The sequence below is a fragment of the Tetrao urogallus genome (genome assembly GCF_951394365.1).
Source record: "Tetrao urogallus genome assembly, chromosome: 7".
In the NCBI taxonomy this organism is placed as follows: domain Eukaryota; kingdom Metazoa; phylum Chordata; class Aves; order Galliformes; family Phasianidae; genus Tetrao; species Tetrao urogallus.
In genome coordinates, this window is record NC_136820.1 from 26,650,114 (window position 1) to 26,677,457 (window position 27,344).

Sequence of the window (27,344 nt, forward strand, 5' to 3'; positions counted from 1 at the left end):
CAGAAGAATGAAGATGAGGCATTGGAATGGGATGCACAGAGAAGTGATAGAGTCACCATCCCTGGAGGTGTTTAAGAAATGTGGATGTGGCACTTATGGACACTTTACATGTGGTACTTTTCATGGACTTAGATGATGGCTTGACTTGATAAACAAATTCTTTTTTTGCATTTTCTATTTTATGATCTTACAACTGATGAAATGAGCTAAATTCTGGTGTGAACACTAATGTATTGAAATTTGAATAAGATTCAAATAGTCATTTAGTAATTTTTGAAATGTATTTTTGTCATCATTTGCACATGTGTGTAGATCAACAGGGCCCTGAGAATTTTGAGTCATTCCTTGTACTGTAGAGGCCTCATCCACACAAGGCTATCCCTCTGAAATAAATAGAACTGTGTGTATGAGTAGCAGTGCACCAGAACATCGCACTGTCTTAAGTTTACCACTACTTTCGATTTCTGGTTGTTCTTCGCTGAGTGTAAGATTTAATCCAGATGATTGACAACAAAAAAAATAAAGAAAGAAATATGCACAACAATATTTGAATGACTGGTCAAGGAGTGAGATGACATGACGTCCTTTGTTTATATTTTTTTTAAGAATGTCATTTTGCCCTTGCATCAGTAAAGTTTAATGATGGCAATTTAGCCAGAACAATATGAGTCAGGTGGTCCTTCCCCTACACACAGCAGTGGTAAGGCCACGCATAGAGTGCTGCGTCCAATTCTGGGTTTCCCAGATATGGAGCTACTGAAGATAGTCCACTTAGAGGTCACAGAGATGATTAAGGGGACTGAAACAGTGTATAAATATCTGAAGAGAGGCTGTAGAGATGAGGGAGCCACCTTCCTTTCAGTGGTGCCCAGGGGCAGAACAAGCTAGAGTGCACAAACTGAAATACAGGTTGTTCCATCTGAGCATAAAGATATGTTTTTATTGTGATTGTGGCCAAACACTGGCACAGGTTGCCTAGAAATGCTGTGAACATTACATACTTGGAGATATTCAGAATTTGTCTGGACCTTGTCCTACACAATCTGCTGTAGGTAACCCTTCTTGAGCAAAGGAGACAGGCAGGTTGACCTCTTGCATTCCCTTTCAACCTGAATCATCCTGTGATTCATTTTCTGTGACTCAAATATCTCTTAATCATTTTGGAAAGTAACTGAAGTTTATCTGAGTCTTCAAGACCAGTTTTGTCACATATGGGACTTGCAAAAACAGAAAAGTGGGAAGAATGGCAAAAAGGGAATTAGGCCTTGGTGATTCTGCAATTTCTGAGCTACATCCCACGTGCCAGGTGCAAGGGCCTTTTGAGATCTCATGATGTTACAAGATCAGTTCACGATCTTGTAACAGATCGTTACATGATGTAACATGATGTAACATGGTAACATCGTTACATGATGTTACAAGATCAGTTCACGAGCACAGCTTCTATAAGTTCACAGAATCACAGGAATTAGAAGGAACCTCAAGACATCAAGTCCAATCCCTCTGCTAAAGCAAGTACTCATCAATAGGCTGCTGGATGTAGGCATCCAGACAGGTCGTGAATATCACCATAGGAGACTCCATGTCCTCTCCGGGCAACCTGTTCTGGTACTCCGTCACCCTTACTGTAAATAAGTTCTTCTGCACGTTAGTACTGAAATTCCTCTGTTCAAGTTTTAGGATATTAGTCCTTGTCCTATCTCCGCACACCACTGAGAAAAGCCTGGCCTCAACCATTTGCCTCCCACCCCCCTTTAGTTATTTATAAACATTAATCAGATCCTCTCTGTCTTCTTTTCTCCAGGATGAACAGACCCAAGTTACTCGTCAGGTTTCTTCTTTCCCCTGTCCGTCCAGGTATGGTTGAATGGCAGCACAGCCTTCACATGTGACAGCCAGTCCACCCAGCTTTGTATCATCAGCAATGATCTGAAAGTCAAGTGATGCTAAAAGCCACAAGTAGCTTCACACTTTGCCCAAAATAAGTCTGTAGGACCACCTAAGAAAATTTTCATCTGTGACAGAAGAAGCTTTTAAATAAGGCTTTGGGCTCGATTTTTAAAATGATTTAGGGGTCTTTTAGGTGATCAGACACGCTCACAATGGTCATAGTTAGAATAATGCATTGTGAAGTTCCTTGTGAAGTGCCTTGTGAAATTTGACTAAGCTAATATGGAAGCCTATGTGATGTATCACATACAGGTTAAGGAAATAGTGGGAGCAAAGAGTGGAAAGATTAGGAATCTGCATCTGACAGCACCAAAACAGAAAACTTGTCCCATGTGGATCTCACATGAAGTCAGGCTTCTCAATCTCTCTTACCACTTGCAGTACCTCTATAAGACACAGCCAGTACCATTTGGCTGTTATTTATGGACATACTTGAGATGTTGGGGACTTTAGACTGACTATCTTGCCGCAAAGTTTACAGGATGGAAAGCGTTAGACACCTTATGTGATTATACATCATTCACAAACAAGACATTCCCAGCATCTGCGATAGTCCATCTTCAAGTCTTTAAGGCTGGAGCTAGTACTGCAAATAACTGATCAGTATTTTGCAGCAGTACTTTGGTTGCTTTGACAGTGCCAGTTGCGACAGTCGGCATGTATTGAATTGGATACCTAGGAGGTAAGGATGTATTTACAGCTGTGAAAACAAAAGCAGCATCAATACAATGTGTCTAAGTACAAATCTGTTGCTATGGGAGTCTGAATTATTTTGAAATCTACATGAAAATACCTCAAGGAAACTTAGCACTGCAGCTACAAAAACATAGCTTGTGATGGGATGTTTCATAGAGGCTCTATATCAGGTTCTAAGGTTGAGTAGTCATATCAGTTCAGCTCCACCACAATAAGTGTAACTATCCTCTCAGAATGGATTGTTTGTTTGGACTAGGAATGCCACTGAGACTGGCATAACTGCTGAATGGGAGCAGCTTCATAGCTGTGCAGGGTAAATACCCCAAAACCCCCATGTCTCCCAGGAACTTCTGAAAATTGGATTTTAGGTTCCTAGGTTATTTTTTAGTGGATTTTAAATTCTTGTTCTGAATTCCTAGAACATAAATAATGATTCACCTACCAATAAGGAATAGATGGCACTAGCAGACTTAATATGACATATTCAGGACTTACAGTCCTGTGAGACATATTTCACAAGACTGCAAGACTTTCAGTTCCACTAGCAACAAATCCAGAAATATTTTATTCAAAGACTACTGCAATACTGTTCAAAATCACTTTAACTCTGTGGGTACAGTGTGGAACGTTATCTTCAGATTCTTGCATGTATTCTTCCTGCTTTGGGAAAATTATGGAATGTTAATCCCCAGTATACGATTTTAAACTTGTATCAGTACTTCATGAAAAAATAGTCTAATTATTTTTTAACTTACAATAAAAACAATTATGCCTATATGCTTTCCATTCAGAAAAGCTGAAAAATTTTAAATTATACTGAAATAACAGTAAACACAGCATATTTATCCAGTAGTTTTAAATAAAATTTTCAACCCAGCAGGCTAGCTACAAAGCATTTCTCTTCCTACAATGAGACTTTTAATTCAATTATGTACTCATAGGGGGAGAAAATGGTGTGTGTTCCAGACTGCAAAACCCATTGTCCACATGTGCATTCTCTGATCAAACAGATCTAATAATTCCTTGTTAAAGTCATCATTTCCCATTAGATGAGCAACTGTGGCTGGTAAAAGGTAATGGTTACAGTGTGTTACACAATTAACACAGTGTGAAATGAACTGAAATATGTGTTCTAAAGATGATTTTCAATGGAAATAGAGTACTTAGACACTATGTATCGAAAATACAGATCCAAATGTGTGCTGTGATGAATGTTCTAACAAAATTGACTGTGCTTATTCACCACACATTCTACACATTATGATTACTGTGTTGTCTAAAGCACATCAAACGTTCTTTAGTGCTATGAAAGAGAAAGCTTGCATTAGAGGAAAATTACTTGAAGTTGTCTGGATGTAGATAAATGACAGAAATGTTTTCAGGCTTTTTAATGGTTTCTGCCACAAAATGTAGTAAAAATTCAGATAATCACAAGGAATGAGATCTATAATAAACAGCCAGTTTAGTAGAATGAATTTAAAAAAAATTACGTACCTCTGAAAAAAAAACCTAGCAAAACCATGAGTAAGCAGTGTTTTCTACATGATGTGTGCAAAATTGTGCAAGTATAACTCAAGTAGTCAGTGAACCACAATATCCAGTTGTTCATAGATATAGAAGTTGCAGCTTCTGTCTGTCATAATAAATAAAGAGAGCAGTCTGGTAGCAAATATCTGATCTGATAAAAAGTTCCATAAGTCCTTTCACATAGCAGAGCATTTTCACAACCTATATGCTAAATGCAACTCTGGAATTTAAGGCAGTGCAACCATTTAATATCTCACCTAAGCAATGACACATTTCTAGAAATTGACAGTGCTCTGTGAGATAAAGTTGCAAGTTCTATTGTTCAACTGTGTAAGTCTGTAGGACTAGCTTTCTAAGATTTACAGCCATTCTACATGGGCAACTGGTGACTGTAACACACCAGATCCATGCATGCTCCAAGCCACAGGAGATGTAGTTATCTGAGATTCTTGAGTGAATTACATCAGGTGCTACTTGACTGAGTCCCTGTTGACAATCCCTTTTTCTCAAATAGATTTTTGGTATGACCCAGTATGACTAACTCAGAGCACCAGTAATGTTAAAGTCTAAGTAGCAGCCTTTAATCCCATAGACAAATCCTGAGATACTATTGTTCTCAAGAGAGCAAATTTCTATCCTTGAGACAGACACATGGGTCCTTGGTGCTATAAAACCTCGAGTTAGCAAGGTACAGAGGTATTGTTAAGCATCTCAGAAAACAATTTCAGAAGACAGATATATTCTGTAGTTGAGAGAATCCGTCTGAATCTGTAATATTGGCAGCAGTACTCTTCAGGATCCCTTAGTGCTACAACACTAAGTTCACCTTCCAGTAGGGGTGAGATTAGGCTAATCAGCAATTAAATTACACAAAGCAGGGAAAGAAAAATAATTAAAAAAATAGATACACATTCAAGCATATCTTCCTGAAACAACTTACTGACCAGAAGACCTTTCAGGTGAAAAGATGGAGAAAATGGCTGTGGAAGCCAGAAGAGTCTTAAAACCAAGGTTCTATCTGTACTGTGTGATGAAGAACAGTACAGAAATTCTCCATCTAGCTACTGGTAAGTTTTATCTATTTTTCTGTCTTGTACTTATGCTGGATTTCTTTTTCACATTCATTCTTTCGCTTTTCTCTTGAGTGTTGTTTTATTGTATATACCTGTTCTTGTCCCTGACGCTCTTATTTTACAAGCCTACAAGGTATCGTGTTTGACGACGCCAGTTCAGAGCATACTTATGAGATACCCCCTTTCTCCTAGCACTAGTACATGGCAGTACTTAGATGGCTTTTAGATACTAGCCAATATCTCCATATTTGTTTTTCCCCCCTCCTTTTCTTCCCTTGTTTTCATTTTTATCATCCACAATACATGCTTTCAAAATTTCATCTCAATTTTGTAAGTATTTGTGACAGGGATTGTCTGTGTTTGCATCTGTACAATGGCTAAAATCACAGCTCTCATTATGCAAATAGTAAGTAATAAATATTAAGTAAAAAAAATGTATATGGCAAATTTAAAAACAAAAAAAAAAAAAAAAAAAAGCCCACATTATTTCCATTCTTCTTTTTGCAATGGTCTTGTGAGCAAAATGTCAGGGCCACTCTTTTTGTTCCCTGAAAGTGGGATGAAGTGGTGTTCAGTTTTCAGAATGAAAGAGATGAGACACAAAGTAATCTGCTGACTAGATCTTGCCTTTCAAGCACAGGAAAAAGTGATTAGACTGTCTCTTCCATCTAATAGAAAAGATTCATTAATGTTAATTTACAAGGCACATCATTATGCAACCTGTAATGTCTTTGGGTTGTGCCAGTATTCACTAAAATCTGGACAGAAAATCCACTGACTCCATTGTGAATCTCACTACAGATTTCAATGGGCTTGAAGTTAGTTATCACAGGAACAGATAAATTTGCATACTCCAAAACTGAGTACTTCAAATCATGTCAGTGTTTTTATTTATGTAAAGAATGGCAGGAAATACAGCCCAAAAACTGGCCCAAGGGAAGAAGTGCAAATACTTTACAAGATTTGAATTTCTCATAGAGTATAAATGCGACCTTGGAACTGTGACCTTTGAAAAAAATGATGCAACATAATGTGCCCAAACAGTGAAATGCATGACGATGATACCTCACTCCAGAGTTAAAGATACACACAACTGAACATACCAAATCTTAAATCAAGCACACTGCACCCATTTGTGGATGATATTCAGCTAGGTTACTTCAATTGATTAGCAGACAGACAGAGTTTACAGACAAATCTCTTATGAACAGCAATTTATTTTCATTCCACAGAACTTCCAAGTTCTTTGTGATTCAGATTGTCCATAGATGATTTTTTTCAATACACTAAGGGTATCTGATAGTTCAAACTTACAAAGAAAAGATTGCCAATAATGAGGTTCCTCAGTAGCTCTTTTCAGAAACTACAAAACAATGACCTGTTATTGTAGATGAAGAAATGTTGTCAACTCTCAGCAGAATGGCATTTCTTCAAGTGTAATATCTGCAACAGGACCTTGCATAATTGTCTAGAATAGTGCAAAGGGGACAGAGGAAAGCATAAAGATTGCAGGACACGCAAAAACAGCAGTGGGTAAGAAAATGAGACAAAACTATTTTCTCTCCTTGAACAGTGGGAAACAGCCTGAATAAGAAAAAAACATAGAGCTTAGGAGCTGATGCAGTGATACACAAAGAAGTTGCTGGGAGGTCAATTTCTCCTCCCAGTGATAAAGACCTCAGAAATGTGAGGATCCACACTGTACTCTATTTAGACTGATGGTTAACAGGATTTATAACAGAAATATAAATAATATAAGAGTGGAAGGACCCACTTCTAACAGCACATCTTCCGGAAATGAGCCAATTTATGCTGGTCAGGCTGCGAGGCAATGGAGAATAATTGATATTTTTCTTCTAATAGGGAACAGCACTGCAAATAAACCCTGAGTATATTGACTATTCAGTAAACAAGTAAACAGAGAGTAAGACTGTCTTCCATTGCACTGCAAATGGTGTTTTCTCTGTTTAATTAAACTGTAGAGGTTAGGTCTGCAGAAGGACATATGCACCTTGAAGTCCATCGAGTTTGTTCCAGTGATCACTGAATCCAAATTTTCACAAAACAAAACTCCAGGACAATTGCAAACTCCTCCTTAAGTACTGACCACAAAGAACATTTAACATCTAATATATAGATAAGCCAGACATTTCTCTTCTTGAATGACTGGAGGTTTTTAGTTTGGTAAGCTGCTTCATAGCACATAGAGCAGAAAAGGATGGGATTCATAGTACTAGAAAATGTGATGACAGTAGGAAAGAGAGTCAGTAGGAGTACCAAACTCACTTCTGCTTTCTAGGCAAGTGTTGTAATGACATGGTTCTTAGAGAAAACGTGAAGATGAGCCCTGTGTATTTTTAAAGGGAAATCTTTGTTCAGTTCTTTGAAGGAAAGAAATGACCAAGGGTTAATTCAAAGTATATTGCAGCTCTCATCTGATTCAGAGAAAAAGATAACTCTTAATAGTTTGAAAAAAACAGGAAAGGGGAACAAGAAATGGAAAACTGCTCTCACCAGCGTCTGCAGAAACTAGCCTGTTGTTAAACAAAATCACTTCCTCTCTTTCAGTTCAGACTCCACAAATTTTTTGTTTGATTGTGCTTTTTTGTTTGTTTGCTTTTGTTGTTTTAAATTTTTTTACAGCAATAATTGAATGAACTTCATGGACTATCTTGTGAGATAACCTTTCTCCCTCCAGCCCAAAAGCTGTGCAATTGCATCACCTCAGTGATGTTCACACATTTAAACCTATCAAAAATGTTTACCAGCACAGGAGAATGTGTTAATGCTACGACTTTTTCCTTAATGATATCCATTATTATAGAAGTGCTGGCAAACATTTTCTCTGCATGCAAGTAACCACGCAGACATACACAGCTGTTTCCACATGTAACTGCTCCATATGTCATTGCAGCCACTTAAGAAACAAATGCAGGTATTCAGAGAGTTGATAGTTAATAGTAAAATAGTGTAGGCAGTAGCTGTAGCTGAGTTTTGTCTTTTTTCATTTAAAAAAATTTATAAATGAGGATCAAACTCAATTTAAAGCTAAACTTTCAGTGATCAAAATTAAGTAATATTTGTAAGGGTTGAAATCCTTGTTTTGATGAAAATGTAAACATGTATCCTAGCTTTATACAGTTTCTCTTGAGCACATGGTGCATGTTAAAATCCTCTTTTAGAAGGAAGCAAAAGTCATTTCCCCAAACTGAAAACTCACCCACACAGTGCTTGCATTTGTAATACACACATACAAATGGACCAGAGGTAAGGGTAACTTCTAATCCATTATTAACTCTCAGCAGAAATCTCCAAAAGACTACTAATCTTCCATAGAACTACTTCATTTGCTAATGTGAACAAGAATTAGGCATTTATTAATTGTGGATAGTTCCAAGAGAAACGATTTGCTTCACTTTACACAAAAATCTACTTAAGGTTTAAAGTTGCTGACATTTTTTCTTCCTACAAGAAGGCAAATGATGGAATTACCTCTTTCCTTCAACACTTGGAAGTCATTGTTTCTAGCAAGTTTACTGTTTAGACCCCAAATAATCATTTCTTTAAACATGTGTGTCTGTAGTCTAAAAAGTAACTGTAAATATGCCAGCTTGGTTATTCTAGAAATATTAAGACCCCACCTGTGCCATTTTGCAGTGATTTACAGTATCGTTAAAGACTATGAAGTGCTGATGTTGTAAGTTCAAAAGGGAAAAGAGGAGGAGAGGGATGCATTATTGAAAACCGAAATCACGTTGATAAATGGGAGGAATGGTCTGAAATCAATAACAGGAAATTCAATAGAGATAAGTGCAAAGTACTACACTTGGGGCTTGACAACACAAGTAGGTTAGTACAGCAAACTAAAACATGAGTTTGCAGTACGCTTGCTGCTGCATACTAACTTTTTGTGTTAACACTCCTACTAAGCACTAAGTATAGCTTTGTGTGATGCTGTTTACTCCACATGTTGCACACAGCTGGCAGTAGAGTAGGCCACAAGTATCCACAAGGGGAGCTTGCAAAGAGAAATTAGCACGCTGTACATTTGTATCCAGCCTACAGTGATTTACTGGTTTATATACTCATTTAGGCAGAAAACTCAAATGCAAACGCAAAGTATGGAGTTACAGGCTGGACAGCATTACAGCATAAGAAAGATATAGTCAGCACAGAAAGCACAGCAAGCCATCAGTGATAAGTTATGGAAAATAACCATGATATCAATATTGCATACAACACTGTTGCTAACATGGAGATAGAAACAGAAGATAATTCTTCATATTATGTTTTGTTTACTGTTGTTAAGAATATCATCAAGAATAGACTGTTTCTTTTGGGGTTCCAAGCTTGAAAGATAAGGCAAGTTTTGGAGCAGCTGTAAGAATACAGCCAAATATCCTATAATGGGAATTTAAAAGAAATGAAACTGTTTAAAAAGTCTATGACTGCTGTCTGAGTCTGGCTTTCAAAAAAAATATAAAAGAATGCTTTGAAGGAAGTCTACTGCTTTTTTCTTTTAATCCATTAGGAATTGAAAGGAAATACATGTTCCATTTGCAAAGATGGAGATAGTCAACTACATTTTAAAAATATTGAAGTGTTATCAACCTGAGGGGGTACATGAACAGGTCAACAAGAACAGTAGGAAGAATACTTGGGTTTATTGTTTTCATTTCTAACCTTGAAACATGACAGTTCTACAAGAGAAAAAGGGATAAAGAGGAAGTGGGAGGAGGAGAGGAATAGAGAAAGAGAGGCAGAAAGGAAGAGATTAAGAGTAAGAGAAGGAGAAAGAGGGAGGAAGGGATTTGCACAAGCCTCTCATGGGAAGGGACAGAAGAATATATGCTTGAGAAATACTGGCTAAGTTTTGAGACAGGTTACCTTCAAAGAATGAGGAAACAAATCTATTGGAGAGTTTACACAAACATCTTTCTGTGTGGTCTAAGCATTCTTACACCATATTAGCAGGAGCTCAGAATTAGCTTTGTAACTCTCTTTTCTCTATCTCTTGAAATCTATAAAAACCACACTAGAATGTAGACCTTCCTGTGGCCTGCATGTGACTTAAATATACGTTTTGCAATTAAGTACAGGGCAGAAATATCTATTATTTCAAATGCAAGAGGAAGTTACCCTAATTTTCTACTTGATCAATCACAGTTCTGTTTTCAGTGTCTCTTCTAAGTTATGTTCCTCATCTTTACAATAACATACTTACAATTGCAAATCATAATAAACAATTAATTTTATGGTTACATATTAAATTATGATTATTGGTGGTTTCTGTGCCACCTGGTTATTCAGGTAATATTTCCATCACAGTACTGCTTCTGTAGTATATATATATATTTGCAGTTTGCATGTTATAATGAGTTCAACAGATCTTATATACAGCTAATCTTAAAATAGAAACCTGTGTGTTGACAGCATTTCTCATTCAGACAGCAGATTGAAAAGCTCTTGAAGTAGAAGGTGAAAAATCCATGCCTGCATAGATAAAGATGAAGAGTTTAGTTAAAGTCTGCAAACAAAACAAAATAGAACTTCAAAAAATTCATAAACTTGTAATGATTAAGGAGAAATTGTGATAACAAAGTTAATTGCCTTCTCTTGGCTACTAGCCATCAGATGTTTTAAGCCATAAATGAAAAGCAAAGGAAACATAATGTAAAGACTTTTTGAAAATAATGTTAACAATATCTTGTGGAAAATGAGAGAAAGTAGAAAGAAGCCTACATGATAGTGATTGCAACTATATGTTAGCCCACTACCTAGAAGCATACAAGAAATAGCTGGAAAATAAGTGGAAATAGTGTATCTTTACTAGCAAGTGAGATTATTTTGTTGACTTGCTCTACCTCCAAGAAAATCATTCTGCGTTTCAGTGATATTTAGACACTTAGAGGCAACAAGTTTCTGTACTTCCCAGCCCTGCAAATGAAGCGCTGCTTATTTTTAAAGCCTACTTATGTCTTTACCAAGGGATTAATTACAAGTACCAATACTGTTTGTTACTTTGCATTTCTAAATGAGTTAATGCAATCATCTCATTACTTCCACTTTAGTAAAAGAAGTAGTTGTATCTCATCCATTCCACTGTATATAATAAAGAAGTGTGGAGCACTGTTTGCATGCGATCTAAAACTGGCAAAATGGACAAGAACAAAACAGTAGTGTAAGAAAAAACACAGGAAATAAGGATAATAGACACATCAGAAATCAGTAAGAAGTGAGCCATAAACCATTTCTCACCTCTGACATAGCAGCAATCTAGAAATAGATGCAAGTAATTGTCTAATGAAGTTCATTGAGTGGTTCATGTATCTGTGAGGTCAAAAGTATATTGAAAATATAAATAGGTATAAAAAGGTAGAGCTGAAGACAATAGCATAAGCATCTCAAGACTGTTAGTTCAAAACTCAAATGATGAAATAGAAACAACACTAAAAAGCAGTATAATTAAGGCTTGCCATTTTTTGAGAATTAATAGTGGAAAGCTCATTAGAAGTCTTTTTCTTTTTTACAGTTTGAGACCTGAGAGTGACCATTGAAACTATGAAAATGGAAGAATTTATTAAAAAAAACATATGATGAGCCAACTTATCTTTCAGAGTTCAAAGTTTAATTTTTGAAATGTCTAGTTTTCAAATCTTCACTGGTGTGTTTCACATTTATGACATATTTTTGATCCCTCTAATTTCCCACTAACAACAGAGAGGAGTTCATTTCACACATCACTAAAGCTCTCCCTCATAGCTCTACCTCTACTTGCTGGAGGGCTGAGGTACCTTTTGAATAAACAATAAACCTCACTTATGCTGCATCGTCTAGAATCTTATCCTTGACAACGAGATTGATGCTCTCAGAATTAGAATTAAAGTTCAAGTAAGACATTGGTTTCCTCCTGATCTAAAGTACAAACATAAACAAACAAACAAACAAACAACCTGTATTGTTTCTTTATTCCAAAGGCAAAGTGAAATAAAGGATTTGAAATATGTGCCACGTAGTGGACCTCAGTCCAAGCTGAGGTAGGCACCCATGCCTTTCAAATGGAATATATTATCATGAAGACATCAACATTCCAATGAGAAAATAAAGTCCTCCGCAAAACAGAATGATCTATCTGCTAATTTTGGTAATGATAGAATTTCAGCTAATTAGCAGGGAATATTAAAAATATATATATTTCACCTATATAATTCACAAATCCTTTTTGGATGTTTGGATCATGCTACGTCTTTTAGGTTATACTGTGAGATGTATACTACCCAAGTGAACACAATATTCCAACAGACTTTCATTTTCTGATACTCTTTAAAGTCTTTAAAGAGTTATATTTTAATGAGTGTTTTTTTCACAGTCAGCAAAATGTTAAACTTATGCATACACTTCCTCAAATTTATCTTAAAAAATATTTCATACACGAATTTTAGCATATTTTGAGTAAGACACTGCCAATTCTTTATTAAAAAGAACAAAAAAGTTTTATTAGGCAGTAGTCTGTTCTTCCAGTGTCAAAATGTTTCTGGAGATAGTATTTATACATTAGAGCATTAGTAGGGAAAGTCACAAAAGAACATCAGTATAAATAATAATTACTTTTCCAGCTTTTGAATACTTGCAGAAAATCAGTTATTCCATTTCTCATAAATTCCAGACATACACAGAGATCAAAAGTTTTGAAAATGTTAAGGAGTGCTGATGTTTCATTGATACATATATATAATTGTTGAAAAATAGTACCTTTTTGTGAGAATAGTACATAATTTTGTCAAAATTAATTTCATGAACAACATGGCTCAAAGTTATACAAATATGGTTTACAAGAATTCTGCAGTACACTCTTTTGAAAGTTGGAAGTTCTTAGCCTCAAAACTATTTCTGAGTGTATACTGTATATACAAATATCTGTATTGTAATGGAGTTCCTTAATGCAGGCATTTAAGATCTTCCTAATTCTAAACGCGTATTTGCATACAATTCAGCTGGTGACGGAGCTATTCTTTAGATCAAATGCCTGGGCTTTAGATAGGCTTTACTTCTCAAGTAAAAGCAGATAATACTTTGTAATCACAGAATAACAGAATCATAGGCATTGGAGAGGACCTCTGAGGATCATCTAGTCCAAAATTTTGCTAAATCAGGTTCCCTAGATAGTTTGTACAAGAAAATGTTCAGGTGGGCTTTGAATATCTCCAGAGAAGGAGAATCCACAGCCTCTCTTGATAACCTGTTCCAGTGCTTTGTAACCGTCAAAGTAGTTTTTCCTCCTGTTCATATGGTACTTCCTATGTTCCGGTTTATGCTCGTTACACCTTGTTCTGTTACTGGGCACCACCAAAATAAGCTGGTCCCATCCACTTAACTCCTGGACATTAGATATTTTTCAACATTGTTAAGAACCCCCTGCTTAGTCTTCTCCAGACTGAACAGTCCTAAGCATCCCATTGGACTCTCTCCAGAAGTTCCCTGTCTTTCTTAAACTGGGAAGGCAGAAGTAGAAAAAGTACTCCAGACATGGCCTCATTGGTGCAGAGTAGATGGAAAGGACAACCTCCCTCAACCTGCTGGCCATATTCATTTTAAGGCACCCCAGAATTGATATTGCCTTTCCTCTGATCCTTAGTCACTTCTTCCATTTTCCATTACCTTTCAAAGATGGTAGAGAGCAGTTTGGCAATCACTTCTGCCAGCTTCTTCAGCATTTGAGGATGTATCCCACTGGGGTCCATGTATTTATGTGCATCACATTTACCTAGGTGATCTCTAAACAGATCCTCCTCAAATAAGGGGAAGTCTTCCTTTCCCCAAACTCTCTTTCTTATCTTCAGGATCTGAGATTCCTGAAGAGCAGTCTTAATAGCAAAGGCTGAAGCACAGAACACATTCAGTAATTCACTGTCTTCTCTGTGAATTCTGTTACCAGAGCACACACCTTATTCAGCAGTAGGCCCATATTTTCCCTAGTCTTCATTTTGCTATTGACATACTTAAAGAAATCTTGTTATCATTGACCTCCCTCACCAGATTTAATTCCAAGTGGGCCTTAACCTTCCTTGTTGCATCTCTGCATGCCCTGAAAGTGTCCCTATATTCTTCTCAAGTGGACAGACCTCTTTTCCACATTCTTTAGACTTTCTGCTTCCATTTGAGTTTTTCCAAGATCTCCTTGCTCATCCATATGTGTCTCCTTCCTAATTTGTCTGATTTCTTACTCCTAGGTGTATACCAATCTTGAGCTTGGAAGTAGTGAACAACAAACTCTTTTGGGCCTCTTTACTTTCCAATGCTCTAGCCCATGGCTTGCCTTCAAATAAACTCTTGAATAAGTCACTGTTCGCTTTCCTGAAGTCAAGGGTTGCAATTGTACTTATAGACTTGTTTCTTCCATGTAAGATCCTGAACTCCACTATCTCATGGTTACTGTATCTGAGGATGCTCCTGACCTTCTCATTCCAACATGTCCTTCCTTGACTGTAACAACAAGGTCCATCAGCACACTTCTCCTCACTGTCTCCTTCACCACCTGCATCAGAAAATCATCTTCCATGCACTGAAGAAACCTTCTACACTGTGTGCATGGCAGTTATGCTTTTCCAGCAAATATCAGAGTTGTTGAAGTCCCCCATGAGAACCAGTGACTGTGAGCATGAGGCTGCATTCAGCTATCTGTAGAAGGTCTCATCAGATTCCTTCTCCTGTTAAGGCAGCCTCAACTGTGTCACTCAGATTAGCCTACCTCTTACTTCTCACCCATAAGTTCTCCACTAGTTTATCAGTGATCCCTAGGCAGAGCTCAATACTTTCCAGTTCTCTCACGTAAAGATCATTTTCACCATCTCACCTTGCTGGTTCGTCTTTCCTAAAGATTACGTAGCCATCCACAAAAGCATTTTAGGTATGAAAACTATCCTAGAGTGAGATCATGGCCCTGTGACCACACATAGATCCCCAGTTCTTCTTGTTTATTCCCCATGCTGCATGCACTGGTAAATAGAAATTTCAAAAAAAAAAAGAAAAGGGAGCAGAGGATGCAATCCCTGTTTTAATCTGCATTCTCACAACACATTGTGTTCATAGCAGTTTGTAATATACCTATAGAATACCAGGTTACAGCATGAGAGTCAGAGAATGCATGACAATGCTGTGATTTAATCACAGTAGCATACTCCAACTAAACACCTTAGAGCAGTATTGTCTAGGCCAACGTACAGCAAAACACCACAAAACCTCCTTTCTGCTCTCCTATAGGTGGAATTAAAATATTTCTTGGTTCATCCTAAATAAGTACAGTGAATTTCAACATTTTTTGGCATTATATTTTTTTCTCAAGGGAAATTTTAAAAGACAAGCTTTTTTTTAAAATGTGAATGTTCTAGTTTGTTTACTATCAGTTCAAATGTGAGGAAAAAGGTAGAAAGGGATAATATGTTATGAGTCATTTCATGAGCAAAGAAGAAAGTGAATTTTCTGTTCTGTGCTGAAGTATTTTGATATAAATAACAAGTTAAAGTCTTTCAAGTTTTCATCACTGTAGAGAAGTTTGATCTGAAACAAATGCAATGTAAAACCTCCTATTTCCAGTATCCTAGATTTCTTGTCTTAAAAACATGGAAGATTATAAATAAGCTCTAATGTTGATCCACCCAAGGCAAGTTAAGTATATTGCTCCTTGCCCAATTGTATGATCCATGTATTTTTGTAATAATTTGTTTAACTAAAATAACCACATTTGTAAACACTTTATATTATTAAAAAAAAAGAAAAAGAAAAAAAGAAGGAATGAAGCCACTAACCTCATTTTGTAAACATCAATACCTTAACCTTCTTTAATCCTAAAAATATACCTTTAGAGCTATGCATCTTTATAATGTCTAGAATTGGTGGCCTGTAGTAAGGCAAGATTTGCCTAGTCTAGCACTCCATTAAGGCATTGTTCATGTACAAGACCCAGATATCCATATGTACACTGTTTAACTGAATTAGAAATACTCATGCTCACTGAATTCCTTTTCCACCTGTCAGAGAAGTAATTTTTTTAAAAGTTAAAAAACACAATATAGTTCCCAGAGAAACTGAATGAACCGCAGTGTAGTATTAGCAGATAAGTAACACATTATATGCTTCGATTTTAGATCCCTGTTTCACAACCAGATCATCAAAACAACTCTTCCAAGTTCATTCTCAAGAAAGCTTATCAGGAGTAGCAAGTTCTTTTAAGGCTTAAGACTAAAAACATTGTGACTGGCTGTGAGAGGCAGATAAAGTACCAACTACCACAATTAGAAGAATCAAATCTATTGCTTGAAAAATAACTCTTTTGCGTCTTGGTGTTGCTTGAAATCTATCTATATATATCTATGTGGTATATATATATATATGTATATAATTTATACAATTCATAGAATGCAACTACTTCATATATTCATGAACATTATAAAAAAAAAAACATAACGAAGTTGTACCAGTAGTAATCATTCACATTCACTCTTCAGAAATATAAACAAGAAACCACACATGTAATGTTCAATCATAATACGGGATGCTAATCATATTTAAAACTGGACATCTATATACTAACGTATGTAAATTAGTACCCTTTCGAACTAGATAGCAAAATTTTCACTGACTTCAATGGAGCCAAGATTTTACTCCTGGTCATAGAATGTATTACACTGTGGTATATATTCACAGCACTTACTTTCCATACAGCACAAATGAGGAAACACTACTAGTACAATCACAGTTCCTGTCAGAGAAAAAACAAATGAGCTGTAGCCCAACATACTCCTGAATGTAATCAGAATCTGGACTGTATGGCTTGGACATTTTCTTTCTCTAAATCTACACATGGTCCAGGACCACAAGGTTGTCTTTGGAAAGTCACATATAATGAAGAAATAATTCCCGCAGGCATATGCATTTGAAGGAACCAAACATTAATAATATGCAAGTCTCCTCTCCTACTTGTACATTATTAGGAAAATGTTTACTTGTTAAGCATATATTTTATTCACTTTGTTTCATTCTCATTTATGTTCTGCATGTTTCAGCAAGAGATGTCCACAACTGGATGTTGTTTCAAACTTCTTACTTCTTGAAACATTAGTAGATTTATTGGGACTTTGTAGAAGCCGCTCATGATGTTGTGCACATTTGGAAGCTGACCCATCTCTGTATTCACAGCTTTGACAGAAGAGCACAGAACCTGGGGTAAGAGTGAGAGGGAGAAGGAAGCATTGCTAGGAAGGATAATTCTGAAAGATAAGGGGAAGAAATACTGAGTTCTTCCTTAGGCAGCCTTCTTTTAAGCATGGCCTTGCTATAGTCACTTGTAAACTGGCTAGTGGGGGTAAAGTGTGCCAGTACACACACAAAAATATATAAAAGCTAGGAGTTTTTCATTCATATTAAGAAAATTCCCTAATCCATATACAGGGATCTCTTCATTCCATAAAGAGAAATCAGTGCCTCAGAGGAGGCTAGAATTAAGGCAATGGCAGGCCTGAAACAGTGTGGCATCATGTTTCCCCACTTCTAAACACTGATGAATCATTTCAAACAAATCCTAAATTTTGTAATTCATCTGAATGGGGTCTTCCACTCAAGTTATCAACACCCTTTGTAGTAATGACATTTTCTTGCTAAGAATCGGGCCTGAGAAGTTTTTATATGTTCTCCATACATGTCTACAAGTATTTACACATACTCTTATGCACACACGTATATATACACACACAAACATGCCCACACGCAAATTTATAAATATATGTACATATGCAAAGAGGTAAGATTGAAAACCATGTCAGATTTGGAACGTTACCCACTTTTCCGAACCATTTAAACTACCATCTACACAGTACATATTGAAACTCAACTTTAAGATTTCTTTTATTTTTTATGTACAGCTCATTTTTTTGTTTGGAAATAAAATATCTAAGTACAGACAAACTGTAATGTTTATATGTATAGCTTTCAACAATACTTTAGCTGAATAAATGCTTTGTACATAGTTCTGTCTTTTAATGAGTTTACAGCTACATTGATAAAATGGATTCCTCATTTCCTTGATTGTTTTCAACCAATAACAAGCAGAGAGACAATTACAAGTTAATATTAATAAGCAGCTCAAATAACACTGGTTAAATTATGTACAATACAAACCATTCATACAAATCAAGACTAGGATATTGAATTTGTTACAATATTTTGTAATAAAGATAAGACAGCCACTTATAACTTACATGTCCTCCATGAGGCATTTTCCTTCCTAAAGATCATCTGGAGGGTTTTAAAATAGCTTTGCTTACTAAACTCAACCAGGTTTAAAGAATCAGAGCTTAAAGAGTCAGAGAAACATAAAACCAGAATGTCTGCCCACATGTAAATTCCAAATGTTTGCCCATCTTTACTGGTAACAGGCTCACTCTATGGAAAAAGAGCCACCTAACACCACCTTGAATGTGCCTACTGTATGCTGGGAAAAGTCACTATGCTTTGCTGTGTTCATATAGCAAGGAATAAACTCTAGACACACATTTTTCTCCCATTTTAACAAGTATTAAGCCCTACAGTATTATTTACTGGTACAGCTACTCCAAGCAGTAGAATGCATGAGTGGGAATTATTGGTATACACTAAAAGGACTTTCAAAGAGATTTCCACCACCCTGTGTAAGTAACTGTTCTCTGTCTAGTTAATCCATTTTGCTTGATAATAGTTTATCCCAAAACTTTAGTTATCAGACAGTGAAAATCTCTCTTAACAGAAATCTCAATAGAGCTGAAGAGTGTGTGTCTCTGTGTTTATGATTTTATTTCAAATCCATAGTGATTTACAACTAGATTAATACATGGTGCTGACTGGGCAAAAATGACATTAGATTGTATTCCACTAACATATTTGCAGCCATATGACATCAGCAGCAGGTAGACACATTCCAGGCAATAGATGTGGCTTTCCTCCTTGAGGTTACAGCCCTGTCATACGAACTCCTTTATTCCCCAGGCTTCAGTCTCAGACACGTGTTTTATCCTCACCCTGAGGGGAAGTAGGGTGTGTCACTGTGGTAGTTGTAATCAGGACACACCTTCTGTACTAGTTTATAATCTGTACTATAAAAGGAAATGTAAATACAGATTACTTTAAAGGGCTTGGAGCAGAGCCATGACACATGGCTCTGGGTCTGCTCCTGATAACAGGTTTTTGAAGGGTCATAGTTGCAGAGCGTGTTCTTGGTAGCCTTGTCAACCTTTTCGTACTCGATTCGACAGTTAAAGGACTTGGAATCTTTGGCATCAATCACTGTCTGTTGTGCCAAGTCAAATTCCACTATTTTTGTAGGGGGCACTAGGCTCACAGATACATTCCCTTGACCAGTGGAGTTATGCCTGAAGTAAACGCTAAACGTCCCATTGCCATGGTCAACGATTTTCCCTGTTATTAACAGATTTAGCTTCACAGTCTTGATGTTGGAATGAAAATCGCCCCAGCCAAACATTTTCTTAAATTTCCCAGTCTTGACAATAGGCCGTCTCTTTGCCCTGGGCCGAGGCTCTTGTGGGTCTGTGGAGTTCCTCAGCCAGTCCCAGAGATCTTGCTCAGTATAAGTTTCTGGGGCATCATATCGCAGGTCCAAATCTGTATCGTTCTCCTTTCCACGAAAAGTCTGTGACAGCAGTCGGCTGATGGACAAGTCTTTGCTACTTTCTGTCCATATGTGCTTTAGTGTGGATTTGGAGCTTCCTGATTTAAGAAGTTCTGATTTACCTCCATTTGTTAAATTTGCACAGGTAACCTGAAAAAGAATGAAGGAAAAGAAAAAAGAAAGAAGACATTAAGATATATAATACAAAACCCATCATTTCCACCTGAGAAAATGAGCAGATTTCAAAATCATAAAGAACTATTTTTGGGGAGAAAAAACTACATTCTCTGTACTCAAGTAGAACAAAACATAACTGTCTATTTTCCTCTTCTTTCCAAGTAGTTGTTATTTAATTCTCTTTCGTCAATCTTTTGCCTTCAGAATTAATTCTGACCATTCATTTAATTCTTCAGCATACAAGCTATGTCTTCATGATGCCTGTAATTGATGAGTAAGGAATGAAGGTTGCAAAAACTAAGGTACACAGCTGTGTCATCCTGCTTTTGGTGACCATTTCTCACCTCAGAATCAAGTACTTTTGTTTTAATGTTTTCTCCTCACAGTAGCTGTTTTTTCCCCCATCTGAGGCACATTCATTTATCTTTACTGCCCCTTGAGTTCACTGTTAGGGTGTTGTCTTGATGCCAATTTGACCATGCTCAAAGTTCATGTCACTACAAATCTGACAGTAGCAACCTAATTTCCCTACTCCTTTTGTAAAAAGACATTAGTCTGCAGTCTTGACTAAGACCTTCAGTAACAACTACAGTATAAATAATAGAATAATGTAAGTTTTAACAAGTTTCTTCAACAGCAATAAATCCACTGTGAGTTATATCCCAGTTAATGCAAGAGGAGTCACGCTCTTTTGCTCCCTTTCTGGATCAGCTACTGATTTGCCTTATTTGTATGAAGTCTGACATGCATTTCTCCCTTCCTCACTCCTGTTTCTTCACATCTTTCTCCATGAACCAGAGTGGTCTGTGCTAAACAGAGAGTCATTTGTGCAATTTCAAGAAAAAATATGGCTACTTATCTGAAAGCAATAATTTTTAACAATTGTACAGAGCACATTTAAATAAAAATAAAATAAAATAAAATAAAATAAAATAAAATAAAATAAAATAAAATAAAATAAAATTAAAAAAAAAAAAAGGAGGGAGAAAAAACTGTGGACCATATTCCCAAAAATCATGAATTTCGGAGATAGGTTTTCACAGAATTCAGTGTCAGAGCATTTATTTATTCATTTATTTATTTATTTATCTATCTATCTATCTATCTATTTATTTATTTTCTCTTTGCTTTAATTGTGTGGAAAACTAAGAACAGATGCAGCCTCACAGCTGTCTAACTCACAGCAGTCATGGAGAGCAGGAAGGGCTGGAATTAGCAGGGGACAGCAAGAAAACAGGAGGCATCTACAACATCCTTAGACTCATTTCTTTAAAAGCTTAGACCAGGCACACTACCACGTTTTTTTTTAGTATTTGAACTTACATGAAGAAGCCATTGAGTTTCTTATTTCCCTTTTCATGACTACATAATTCATTCTGAAAATGCCTGGTTTATAACTCTGTGTTCCGGCACTGAGTTACATTGTGCCTTCGTATTTTCAGTTACATCTTTCTTTTTACTTAAAATAGAATTGAGTATACTCCCAACTAAGGAAATATATTGAAAATTGGCTAATATTTAAACCATGACCCCTCTCTACTGCTATAACTGGAGGTATATGCCATGGACAATATCTATCACAGCTTGACCTTTTCATTTCCTAACAATAATGGAATTGAAAATGCTTTCATTAGCTTAAATACACTTTCAAGACCAGTTGAAGACATATACATAAAAGCAGACTAAGTAGCCTTTGTATCCTCAGATAGGAGGAATGTCCACAGCCTTTACAGTAAACAAATAGGTAAACAGTTCTGTCACATCTCACACTACAGCTTCCCAGTGCAATTCCAGTGAGAGGAGTGAGTAGAAGTAATAGCTAAAATATGGGTTTTATTTAAGATCTTGCCAAAGGGATGACTTTTTCCTCTTTTGAAATGAAAGAAGGATAAACACAGCCTAGTATTTTCATAGCCACTTTCTAGCTGCATCTTAGAATCAACACAGTGAGCCAGGAGAGAAGCTGTAATGAAATGCACTGATGGTGCACTGGTTAATGAAGCAGCAATGAACATGTCACGGAGAGAGCGAATGAGACTCAGAATATAATTTTATAGTGGCATATGTGGAAGGCGCGCAAAATAAGGGGAGATATGTGGCTAAAAGGAAAAATGTGCCTGTCCAGCATGAATCTGTCAACCTGTTATGAATCTAAGCAGGTAGTTAGGAGAGCTAGTCTACCTACAATCTGTAGGTAGGACACAGATTACCGCTACTATTTTTCTTTCCTTGGAGCTTGTATTTCCTTTGTTTGCCTTTCTGCCTCCAATAATTTACATTTCATAGGATTATGCAGCAAGTTCCATGTAACAAGATGTAACGGAATAAAAACTATTTAAAAATAAGGTCTTTTTTTTTTCCAGCTAAAACTGAACAACAAAGAAGGGAAGCAAGTATTTTTTTTTTTTATATATAATTGCTGTCTGATCCAATACAAGTACATTTTTGAAAGCCAGTATATTTCATGGAAATGAATGATTCAGATCCCATGTATGTTCAACAGCTTCATACTTGACCTAATAAATACAACTGATTGTTACTGTCATTGATTTAGTAACGTCTGAAAGGCTTCTAGTCACGCAGTCAGCCCTGAGTCCTCTGCAATTTTCATTGTGGGTAACTGACTACATTCATGACTAAAGGCCTGAACCTGCCCTCCCTAGTCAAGTGTTTGTGCAAGTACTCGAGAAACAATCCACAATTGTTAATAAAAAAGTTCTAGAATTCATAGCTCTTCACTAACATTTTCCAGCCAAGTACCTTTTCATGTACTGTTAGTGCACTACGTGCTATGGAAAGCAGCTAAATGTATCCTCAGAGACTGGCACACCCAATAATACAGAGCACTTCTGTGTAATAGAATTTCTGCAAGTGCAGCAGTTATTTTCACATGAACTAATCCACAATTTTCTTCTGTCTCTCTTCTTTCCAACCATAAGTCTGAAATAATACAGGAAAGATCATAAAATCCATGTGATTTTGCACTTAGCACTGTGAAAACCAGCTTACTGAAACACAGACTCATTTTAGCAAAACCTGAAAAAAGATCCAATTTTAAATGACTAACTGAAGGTTAAACCCCAAAGTAGACAAAATTCCATCCTGGCTTTTTCCTTCTTCTTTGACTGTACGTGCATATAATCCAGAAACGTGCATACAGTCCGTTAACAAGTAATTCAACATAAGAGTTGCCTTCTCTTCCAAAACCACAGCCACTCACAGACTGCAATGCATTCCCCTTCATTATTTATCTTTTTTTCAGTAACAAATTTCAGTAAGAATTCACTGGGACAGTTGAAGTCTATACAGTAGGGACGAGAATGAGCATTTTTCTCTATATTTACATTATAAAAATTTATAGAGGTGACAGGAACAGATTTATGTCTACTTCACTCCACAGAAATAAGACCTATTTCAGCTTCTGTTGGCTGAAGTGATCATGGTCCAGGCTTGTTTTTCATTGTATGTATATACAGAGCTTTCTATGATAGCCAGTCTTCACTGGTAGCTTTAAGCTTTACTGTAATGGAGGAACAGTAGAGTATACAAGAAACAACAAAAAGTTTTGCCAAGTACAGTGCAATAAATCAATGTTGCAAAAGGGCTGAGGAGATGAATTTCCTGTGACTACATAGCTAGAAGTGAATAATTATGATGTCAGTAGTGTCTGTATAGAACAATAGTAAGGAGAAAAAAGATTTAGGAAAGCTTAGCCATTACAACAAATGTTACTGGAAAAGCAGCTCAGTAAGTATAACAAATTGACCTTTGCTTCCAGTCTTGTTTCTTTAATGGAAAATACAACTCTCCACTACCTAGTAAAGCTTACTGATATAAAAAAGGTACAGGGACCAGACTGCCTGGAACCTTTTTCAATGAATAATGACAAACAGCTATTCCATTTCTTTCTATGTTTTTAGGCAGAAATATAGACAGCGGTTTCCCTGGACACAATACATCAAAGCACAATTAATAAAAGACGTAGGAACTGATCTGTAATGCAGTTTTTTGCTCCATTAAAACAGAATTTTCTATTCATTCTATATCCTTCTTTCTGAGGATGAAGAAATTTTCATGATGATGTTTAGCTTCATTAGATGTGTTTTAGTGAATATCTGCAGTTCATTTAGGACTTCCTAAGGGATAGGTAGGATTTGTCTCAAAAACCTTGGAATCCTTTTTAAGACACTGAATTCTGAATGCTCAGTCAGATCAAACCTGAACATTTGAAACAAAGAAAACAAAGTTGGAAAGTATGTCAGGAAGTCGTCAGGGTCTTAAGTGGTGAGTTAGGCTCTATTCTCATTTCAGGGCAAAATCAACCATAGTAGTATCAATATTAAGATTAAATCTCAAATTTATCTGAGCCATTCAAAGAGATACACAGTATCTTGATTTCTCACTTTTCTCTAATACAGTTCATTATCTGTAATTACAGTATTGGCTTAGAAATTATGTATTTGTTTCTCTGAATATATGACTACTTGAGGGCAAATGAAAATGTAAACAACAATCTAATACTCAAGGTAGAAAATCTCTCTCTTCAGGTAAACAACTAATCAAAACTGAAATCATTTTTGTTGGCATAGCTCTGTAGCAATTTGGCAGCACTGTTTGTGTACTCTCTGTACACAAGAACTTAGAATTTTCTTTCCTCTGTCAAATATCCTAGCTGATGGAACAGTACTGATGGACATAACTGTAAGGTAGACTCAGTGAAGGAATTGTGGCTGCTATAAACTGATATGTGAGAAGAGGGCAAATGCAGAAAATCTCTCAAGTTTCTACCTCACACAAGCAGAAATCTGTGTGTCAAGCTTAGACAACATTTTTCTGTTTGACCAGCAAAGAATAAGTATTTAGATTTTTTTCTTTTTAAATCAAAGCATCATCAAGCTCAGATGAACGTGAAAAATGAGACAGTAAATCCTAATTTACTCAAATGAGAACACAAAAATGGTTATGTGGGATCAAGCCAAAAACTCTGGCCTCCAACAGCAGCCAGAGGCCATTTATAAATATGTTGAACAGAGGTCCTTGCACAGAGCCCCATAGAATTCCATTGGTGACCTTCTTTCATTACTTATCATTTTAAATGAAGCACCTGAAGTTTTCTGCAATATTATGTAAAATAGTCATTTGGGATCATTCACTTCAATTATGTATAAAAAACAATATTTATGTTGCAACGAAACCATAGGGAAAATAAAAATTTTTCATTGTCTTTTAGCTGTGAAATAGAATTTAACATACACTGCAGTTCTTGCATAGATTTTAAGTTTCATTAAGATTTCCTTTGTGCTATTTAAATTCATTTTAATTTTTAAGCTATACTGTTTGTTCCAAATGGCTTTTATTTGAAGGAAAATTTGAGCTTTTTTAATATTTTGCACAATAGAGATTATCCAAGACCAGCAGCTAATATGAATTCAGTGAAATTTAATAGAAATTTAAATTAGAGTGCTTGTATCTGTTGATATCTGATTTGGACCTGGCTAAGAATCAAAGGGTAGTTACAAAACTCATATCCAAAGGCTCTGATATATCAATAGGTACACTTCTTTATTTAGGTATATTACAATTCTTAGTAATTGTATTGTTGATTATCAACACAATGTTAGTAGCCTATTATCCGTAAGTATGAAAAACTAGTTAGTTTCAAATAATCTTCTCAGAATGCAAAGATGATACAACATATTCAGAGGTTGGTTTCCAGTAAGAATACTTTAGAATTACACATCAAATTTTGTTTTAATCTTGTTTACTATCCTTTGAATTCATATTGCCTGTGGCTATTGCCAAAAGCTCTGTGAATGTTAAGAAACCAACTGAAGAAGGAAAGTGGCAGACTGCCACCACTTTTAAAGGAGTCAGAACATATCCTGTGTCAGACCAGTTCACGATTTAGAGTGGGAATCATCTCGCTCACCACCTCACTTGCATGGGATTTAGGTGGTAGATACAAACAACTCTTCTAGGCTTATTCCACAGCTAATAACGTGAGAAACAAATGAACTACATGATCTATCTCAATTAGCTATTGATGGACCATCAAGAACTGAATAAATGCTCATCATCTTGTACTCCTACAGTGCCTATCACTTATGAAATTGCCGTTGAGAGAATACTGTGGAGGGAGCACAAATATTGCAGACTAGATGCTAGACAAGTTTGCTCTATCAAAACCCTTTCCACAAGACTATAATCACACCTAAGTCTACCATAACCAATACTGTAAGTGCACTGAAGCTAGTGCTGTGTTGTTTGTACAAGTAGTGTAGTCTTAGAATCATAGAGCCACAGTGTGATATAATTGTTTGGATCAGAAGGGACTACATGGATCCCTTGCCATGGTCAGGGATACCTCCCACTACCATCTACCTCCTACCTACACTGGGCTTGAACACTTCCATTATTCCACTTGAATACTTTGTAGTATTGCTCATATTTATAGATCTAAGAAATTTCCTATAGAGGGCTTTCCTTTCGATGAGAGTATAGTTTTGTACTATTTTGTTATCTTTGGGATTTTATTTGATCTTTGATCATACAAATCATTTTCACAAGTGTTTACAGTCTGAAAAATAACCTTCCTTGAGCCTGTTTTGTTAACTAGTGATTAGAACAAATGTTTAATACTTGAGCGTTCAAAGAGTGTTTAGCCTTCTAAAGAGACATATAGGCACCCAAAATCTGTCAGACAGTCTATGATTATGGGGATATTTCTTCCAGCAGCACTGCTCTGCCGTTTTTTCTTTCTCAATTTTCTCTGCTTTGCTCTACCTGAGTATTGTCCTTTCAGCTGTGGCAGCACAGCTCATTGTAAATTCTTTGTAATGATTTTCTTTTTCCTTTCACAAGCTACCAGAGTGGAAAAATGACTTGAAGTTAAACACCCAGACTCCTCTAAGTGCCTGGAGAAAGGCTGGGCACTTTGAACCAGGAATCAAAACCACACATCCATACAAGGAAGTCATGAGATATCAGCTCTAAGAAACATTCTACCTTCATCTAGAAAGCAGAGGCAAAAAAAAGAACTGCTGTCTCTATTGTCTTTCAGAGAAGGGATCTCATTGTTTTTCTTCAAAAAGTGTCTCCTGAAAAAAAAAAAAAAAAAAAAAAAAAAAAAAAAAAAAAGGAAGAGATTGCTATTGAAATTAATCTAAGAGCTTGAGAACATCAGCATGATGCCACCTAAATTCTTGTTCAGAAGGCCGCAATAAAATCTAGCATAGCATCTGCATTTTTTCAGTATAGTTCAGGCA

The 27,344-nt window shown here is 36.3% G+C and overlaps 1 protein-coding gene across 1 annotated transcript in view; it reads right to left on the reverse strand.

The window, feature by feature from the left end:
• Positions 1-19,290: 19,290 nt before the first annotated feature.
• Positions 19,291-27,344, reverse strand: part of NXPH1 (neurexophilin 1) — a gene marked incomplete at both ends in the record, with an annotated part of 131,771 nt that continues 123,717 nt past the window's right edge. Inside the window, one exon of the mRNA XM_079538092.1 lies at positions 19,291-20,052. Coding sequence (XP_079394218.1) covers positions 19,291-20,052 — 762 coding nt within the window. The remainder of the gene's footprint in view (positions 20,053-27,344) is intronic.